The sequence below is a fragment of the Apium graveolens genome, chromosome 6 (assembly GCF_009905375.1).
Source record: "Apium graveolens cultivar Ventura chromosome 6, ASM990537v1, whole genome shotgun sequence".
Classification (NCBI taxonomy): domain Eukaryota; kingdom Viridiplantae; phylum Streptophyta; class Magnoliopsida; order Apiales; family Apiaceae; genus Apium; species Apium graveolens.
The window spans coordinates 266,432,890-266,440,565 of NC_133652.1; the positions used below are offsets into that span (position 1 = coordinate 266,432,890).

Below are 7,676 nucleotides of genomic sequence, written 5' to 3' on the forward strand. Positions count from 1 at the left end.
TGAACTGTTTTTTGACCCAATTTATAAATTTATAACTTATAACTTATAAGCTGATAAGTTAAATGTTAGTAACGACGTACTTTTTCTCAAGTTATTTTGATTTTTCACTTTTTTATTAATTTTAGTTTTTAAGTATATGTTTTTAAATGTTAAATTAATTTAAAAGTCATGAATTAAGATAATTATATTTAAAAATTATTTATTTTAGTTCATTTAAGTTAAAAAAATTCGGACTTATAAATAAAATTAATCAAACAATTATATAACGTATAAGTATTCATTTACTTATCACTTTTAAACCACTTATTAATTTTAAGTTATAAGTTACTTATTTTAAAATTTCTCAAACGAGCACATGGTACGTGGGAACTAATAAGTGAACATAATTATTATCTTTTATATATATGAAATGGCCAATGTCAGTATTGTGTAAAAGCATCTTCAAGTGTCTCTTAAATCACTCTTCAAATATATTAAAATATTGACTCTTAACAATATAATATACATTCACCTCCAATAAAAGTCTTTATATCCAATCTTTAAATAATATTTTAATATTTTTATTTAATAGGAGTACACTACAAAGTATAAAGAGAAAGTGGGTGATTGTATTACTTTATAATAAAATATAAGTTAAGAGAAGTTGTTGGCTCTTAAAAGAGAGGAAAGGAATGAGGTTCTTAATATTTTAAAGAGCCTCTACGAATCTCTTGGAGCTCCAATTTTATTAATGCTCTTTATTTTCCCCTTAAGAACTTGTTTAAAGAGGTTGTTGGAGATACTCTAACATTTTTATAACTAAGATCGTTGGTACAAAGTTGACGAGTTCCATGATTAGTTACAAACCAATGTTGTAGAATTTAACAAGAAACAAACTTAACTAATTCTAGGAGTTTGATCTTATAAAGGGATAATGTAGTAATGAATAAGTATGTCAGGGGTAATATAGACTTTTTGTTTATTTATAAGTTGTTCGTTCTTGAACTCCAATTCCTTGCCATTCCTTCGCTGTCTTTGTTAGTGACCAACGCATATAGCTCTGTCACAGCAGCGACTGTCCCGACTTGCTACCCGAGCTTAGTCTTCAGATCTTCTGTTAAACGATCTTGAAATATTCTTTTTTTAAGACACCATAGACTCGGTCGGGTACCCCTTACCCAAGATGCACCAAGATGCAGCCCTCTTCCTCCCCGATACTTGTAACAATTGGCTGTCCCAACCAAACATGTAAACGGCTTGGAGTTGATCTTGAGGTTGGACATCCAACTAGACATTGCTTAGATACGTTGAAAGGGGTAATATAAGCAATGTGCCAATGTCTACCTAGATGTCCAAACTCAAGATCAAGTTGGATGTCCAAATTCAAGATCAACTCCAAGCCATTTACAGGTTTGGTTGGGAAGGCCGACTATTATAAGTATCGGGCGAGGAAGAGGGCTGCATCTTGAGCGAGGGGTACCCGAGTCTATGGGGTCTACAAAAAAGGAATATTTTGAGGTTGTTTAGTAGAAGATTTGAAGACTAAGCTTGGGTGACAAGTCGGGACAGCCGCTGCTGTGATTGGGCTATATGCATTGGTCACTAACAAAGACAACGAAGAAATGAGGAAGGAACTGGAGCTCAAGAACGAACTCCTCAGAAATATAAAAAGTCTATACTACCCCTTACATACTTATTTCTTATTATATTATCCCGTAATAGCAAAAGTCTATATTACCCCTTCATACTTATTCCTTGCTACAGTATCCCTTAATAGATCTATATATACTTCACATCCAACAAAATGTTGGCAATCAAGATGCTCGGATTCAAGCCCCCACCAGATATACACTTCAATGAATGCAAGATTATTGGCAGTTTAATGAAAAGCTAAGCTCACAGCATCAATAAGTTTTCACATAAAACTTAATCGGTGAAGGCCACTTGAGAAAATAGTGGAATGCATGAATGATTGGTGAAAGCCAATGAATCCAACGCGGTCCTGGCAGTGATTTTATCTTCTTCCACCATCTCTTTGCCGTCCAACATATTTCCCTGTCCAACTCACATTGCAGACTTGCAGTTTAGATTAACAATTCCATAATTTCAAAAGTGCACATAGTTCGCTATGAATCACTATTCTTGTATTATAGGCTCCAGAAGTTGATAAAGAAAAAATTAGTGGTTTTCTTCCACGTGCTGCAATCATCAACAATTTACTTTATGTTTAATTACCTTACTAGACAGTCCTCTAATGAAGCCAACCAGTGATATTAGCATCCTTTGATCGTGTACTTGCTCATTGCCTTCAACTGTGGAAACATGCTGAAAAGAGGCACCCGATTTCATCATTAAATTTTTAACATTACATTAACTGAATGGAACATGTATGATGGTCGCCACAAATCCCAAGTCTTGCACATCTACATGACTAAATTGGTCAGGTTTATTCCCTTCCGTTCTAGTGCATGTCAGTCTGCTTATATCCACAACAAGTGTTTTCCTTAAATGATGTGCAGTGTACATACTTTCACATAGAAAAATAATGAGAATTTAACTGCCAGTGAAATTTATCGTGAATGGGAAGTTTACTTAATTGACAGTTGATAATTCTACTGGGATGTCTAAGAATATTCAAAAGAAATAAGAGGCAAAAGTGTTTTGCGACAATTACTGACAATGATTTTTTTAATAGAACCGCCATCAACAACGTTCCAACTGATTCTTATCAAAATCTTGAATATCACCGGAGATTCAATTTTTGCCCAGCCAAAGTAAATTCCTGCAACCTGATCAGGAAGAACTGACAATCCCTCACCTAATCAAGGTAACATTAATCAGAACTCTTGTACAAAAAGATAATGTTCAAAATCTGAACAATAAGAAGATTCATATTTACGAACTCAAAAGTTCTCTAAACATAAATTGCAAGAAAAAATTCTAAAGAAAAAATGCCTTGGATTACGTGAAACTGGTCATGGCATATAGTATCTGGTGCTTGTGTGATACTTAAGTGATGCACATTATCTGTGTATGCTTAGTACCAATATCAAACCTCTAAATGACATGAATTAATTGGAAGCAACACAATAAAACTTTAAAATCTTGGCACTTCAAAATAAAACTGAAACATACGGTAAAAACCTGTTAGTTCGTGCAGAAGTCCATTTCTGTATAAACCCTTCATATATATTGGTTCAATTGGCAGGGCATCGTTTACCCCTGCACACAATAAATTTAGAACAGATTGATAGACTGATAAATGGAAAATCAAGCATATTAAGTAAATTAGTTGGCTAGGAAACTTACAGTCTTCAAAGGATGGTAGACCCCACAGCTCAGGCCGCAATTCCAGAAGAGAATGAAGTACCATATCAGCGACAGAAAATTGATCATATTCAATTTGGAGCGAGGGAATGGCCACCACCTTCATTCGAGCAGCCTTTGCTGCTTGAACACCTATGCTGATATGTCTAGAGTTATGAGGTATAACACTTAAATGACAAAAAATGTTGTAACTATCAACCAAACTAATATAAGGCAAGTACGCTCTTGATTCAAAATTTATCATTAAAACATTGCAAGTAAAATTGGTATGCAGGAGGAAAAAACGGCAAGAGATTAAATGATAGAGGAAGCAAAATTCCCCACTGAAAACATAGAATAATTCCCTTTGATAGTTACAAGGTACACTAGTTCCCTCTAAAATATTACCAGCAAGAGATAATCTAGAGATTAAACATTGCAGACTACTTAAAAAGCTACAAGACTACAAAAGACATGTGCAAGCAACTCACAGGGAATCTTCTACCACCAAGCAACGAGTTGCGTCGACGCTCATTCTCTTTGCAGCTTCCAGAAATCTGATGTCCAATTATATGATTCACAGACCGGATTAGTATATTACAGCATATATTAATGAGATTCATTTGGTATTAAAAAAGAAAATCTTTGATTGGTGCGTAGAAAGATAATTAGCAGTTCATCGTTACTTAAATATCCCTATTCTAATGAAAGCACTCTCAGGATAAAAACAAAACACGATATATTGCATTCGCTTACTCGAGTCAGTTTTGGGAGATCACAGGGATTCCCTAGTAACATTTTTTCACCAAAAAATTGGCAGATCAGTTGCACGCTCACCAGCTAGACTAATTAAGGTAATGAATAATGCCAAACACGAGAAAAGGAAGGGAAAAAATGATACATAATCTCTCTAAGTACAATGCGCAATAAAGTACTAAAGCAAAATGCCTGGAGCCTCTTACATATCTGGAGCAGGTTTCCCTGATTTGACCTGGTCACTTCCAAGAAGAATCAAAAAGTAATTTTTCCAACCTATATAATAAGTAACAGAAAATGATAAGCCAAATATACATGAACACGAAAACACATGGGATTGCACACACGCATTACTCATATCTTTTACTTCTCGATAGAGAAGAAATAAATATCTTAATGTCTGTATTCTTAAACCTTACAAGGTCATTTTAATCATTTCATTTTTAAATATTTTTTTTGTGTTAGCAAATTGTCATGCCATATATGATTGGTCATAGATTTTTTTAATTTCAAGTATGTTATTTCTTATATCCACATACAGAATTTTCCAGTGACACCATGGTTCTTAAATCACATACTTTAGGCCCCTCAAAATAAAACCACAAAGACTATAATAATTAATACTTAATAACAAAGATAAAAAGAGAATGAAAAAGAATAAAAAACCTGGTTGGTTCGAGATTTTAGATTCCACGCTTACAGTCCTAGAGTTTGACGCAAGAGCAAAAGGCACTTTGTGACGATGCAGATGTTTGATGAGACGATCAGCTCCAGGAAGTGGCTGAGCAAGTAGCCACCTAGATGAAAGGAAAAAAAAGTTACAAGTACATGCATAAATTTCATTCCTCGAAGGGTGAAAACATCAATTATGCATTATTATGTATATACTATAGTATGTTTCTAGAAAGGAACAGAAATAGAAATCAAACACATACTTCTGTTGATACATTGGCCTTATTTCTTGGATAAACTTTTCAGCTGTGATTGGAAGATCATAGTCTTTGATAATAGCATGCCTTGAATGTTCAATGGACATCCCCAATATCATCCTAGCCTTTTCCTCATCCACCACTTTCCCATATCTTGCCAAAAGATCTTTCAAAACTTCCTTTGTAAGTTGCTCTGCACTTCACAAACACAACATAACAAAGAGTAAAGATTTATCTAATTATGTATAGTAGCTCTAATCACAAACAAATGTGTATATGTGAAAAGACCTGTGTTCAAAAGGGTACCATCTAAATCAAGAATTACAGCGGACACCTGGCTATCTTCTGCTGCAACACTGTTCATGGCTATTGTCCTCAACGAGCAGATGAACACAGAGAGAACTTTGATGTATATAAAGTAGGAACAGAATTGAAAAATATAACCAAGAAGGGAAAGTACAATTTTAGACTAAGTTATGGTACATATTTTGAAGAAAGAAGCCATCCAACTTCAAAGAAATATGTTTTATAGAGATCTTGTTCTTTATATAATCATGTAAGAAGCAATGTGAATATGCATACAAAAGACTTTATGGATCGAACTAGGAGTAGAAGAACACATTCTAAGAAGTCAAAATTATACTCTTTACTAATAATCACCACAGGAACAATTCCATCGCTATTACTTTTACTGCATTGTGACAGTTGTTGCCAATCCAGTGATTCTGCACAAGATGCAACTGTGTTGAGTCCTGAGTGTTTAACAGTCCAAAAAACTGCCAGTTCTTCACTATGATACGACAGTTACCGCCCTTCTTGTTTATCCACATAACTAAGCACAGTGTTCCTTTCAAGGGCATAGCCACGTTTTGAGATCTCTAGTGTCAGTTTGTCTAGATGATTTTCTATCTTTTTTACTAAGGGATACATGATTGGAGTGCTAATATTTTTACATATTCTTTAAGTATGCCGCATAGATGACATGTGGATGCCGCATAGATTTGTTAACTAATGGTGTTGTACCATTGGAGTTGCTCTTACTAAGCTTCTCTGTTTCCATATCACAAATTTTCACAGCTGCTAATTTCCCAAGAACCAAATTCTTGTTAAACCTACAACCTGCTTACAGAAGGCTTAAAATGGCAGTCACTTATATTCTAAAGGAAAATGCTTCATCCAGATGCCCTTCTCTACCCCATAATTAAATCATAAGCATAGTGCATTGCACCGAGTTTCAATAAAACCACGTTTCTCTCTGACATTTCATCAATGAGACAATCCCTATCAGTCAACATACTCCATTCACAAGCATCAACAACATCCAATTTTTCAAATATTATCCGGCTTAAACTCACTCCTGAATCCTGATCATTTAAATTAAAATCCCTCTAATCGATCTTAATAAAAAAATCATTCACCTCGTAAGTAGTTCCACCTGAATCATCATGATCACCCCCATATTTTATAATTTCAAACAATTCAAGAGCCTCTATCTACCTTTAAATAAACAACTAGCTTCTCTATCTAATTAGCTAAAAGACGAGAACTAGAACTAGTAATCGGTTATTTCGGGGGTTTGATTAAATCATATACATTCTTCTTCGCATCAAGTTCAAATTTGATGGCTTTGGCAAAGGCCTAGGTTTCATACCTAATTAATAATGGGATGTTTAATTTTCTTGAACATTCTTGAAATCTTTTAGAATATGAGGGTAAAAATGGCAAGTTGCAACTATTTATTTATTGATCAAATGATAAGCATTGAAATCTTGATAATTATCCATGCTGAATTATACAGTTTTATAAACCAAGAAAAAAAATACTTAAAATTTAGCAAAAAATAAAAATGAAAATACCCACACACATACATAAATGTATGTGTATAGCAGCAATAAGTTGTGGGAGGAAGAAAGATTACCTGAAGGTTCAAAAGATCTGGGCTGCAGCCAAAAAAACTGAATATGATGACAGCAAAAAGAACTGTTGCCGAATCAATTACGTTTGTATTGCTCGGCAACAGCAGCTTTTTTGCTGCAGTTAAAACTATAAGTCCTGGAGTTTTTAGAAAAACTGTTTTTAGCTGTCACAGAAGCAGGGTGATTTCATCATCTAATTTTATCAAAAATATTATTATTTTTAATTTTTTATATTAAAATATAAACTTATTAAAAAAATTATCAAATAATTATCTGATTTTTACAAGAACATTTTTTCTAAAACCACATCAGTTTTTAACAACAATCCCAAAATAATTTAAATAATTTATTAATGGTTACGGATTTATCCTAATAATAAAAATAAAAAAAAACAAAATTTATGTAATATTTTACATAATTATAATAAAAATGAACTATTTTTTGTATACTTACATTTTTACCAAGACATCACTTATAATATTACTCTTTGAAAAAAATCGCTTGCAATACACATGTACACCCGTTACACTTGATATTGTCGTCTATTGTTGGGCAACTACCTTAACGAATAAATGAATTTGAATGGGTACATATGTCTCTTTATCAAAACTTAACCAAAATTCATGAATTCCTGTTAAAATCCGTGCGATGCACGGATGATCAAGATTTTTTTAATATTATATAATTTTTGAAAAATATTTGGAATTCAATTCTAAATTTTTTTCATTTAAAATTTTAAATATTATTACTTCATAATAATTATATTAGTAAACGTATTTGTTCATAACTT

At 33.1% G+C, this 7,676-nt stretch overlaps 1 protein-coding gene across 14 annotated transcripts; it reads right to left on the reverse strand.

Moving 5' to 3' along the window:
- Window positions 1-807: 807 nt before the first annotated feature.
- Window positions 808-7,042, reverse strand: LOC141667385 (bifunctional riboflavin kinase/FMN phosphatase-like). Of its 14 annotated transcripts, none has more exons than XM_074473853.1 (11): window positions 6,889-7,042; window positions 5,277-5,372; window positions 4,977-5,163; window positions 4,708-4,838; window positions 4,248-4,317; window positions 3,777-3,842; window positions 3,289-3,443; window positions 3,115-3,201; window positions 2,658-2,797; window positions 2,215-2,304; window positions 808-2,034 (listed from the first exon to the last, which is right to left on the reverse strand). In XM_074473853.1, exons 2-11 carry the CDS (start codon window positions 5,332-5,334, stop codon window positions 1,906-1,908), a joined length of 1,113 nt encoding a protein of 370 aa, XP_074329954.1. In that variant the 5' UTR covers window positions 5,335-5,372; window positions 6,889-7,042; the 3' UTR covers window positions 808-1,905. The 14 variants fall into 14 exon arrangements, with proteins under 14 accessions (XP_074329954.1, XP_074329953.1, XP_074329949.1 ...); XM_074473852.1 differs by having other exon boundaries at window positions 3,124-3,201; window positions 5,259-5,372; window positions 6,889-7,041; XM_074473848.1 differs by having other exon boundaries at window positions 5,259-5,372; window positions 6,889-7,041.
- Between the last annotated feature and the right edge of the window lie 634 nt (window positions 7,043-7,676).

Excerpts from the sequence above, each read along its gene's own strand:
- LOC141667385 (XM_074473848.1), bottom strand. The coding sequence starts at position 5,334 with ATGAACAGTGTTGCAGCAGAAGATAGCCAGGTGTCCGCTGTAATTCTT. Across the intron at positions 3,444-3,776 it reads TTGGTGGTAGAAGATTCCCT|CATAGGTGTTCAAGCAGCAA; the intron begins GTGAGTTGCTTG and ends TAGACATATCAG. Across the intron at positions 3,202-3,288 it reads TCTACCATCCTTTGAAGACT|GGGTAAACGATGCCCTGCCA; the intron begins GTAAGTTTCCTA and ends TATTGTGTGCAG.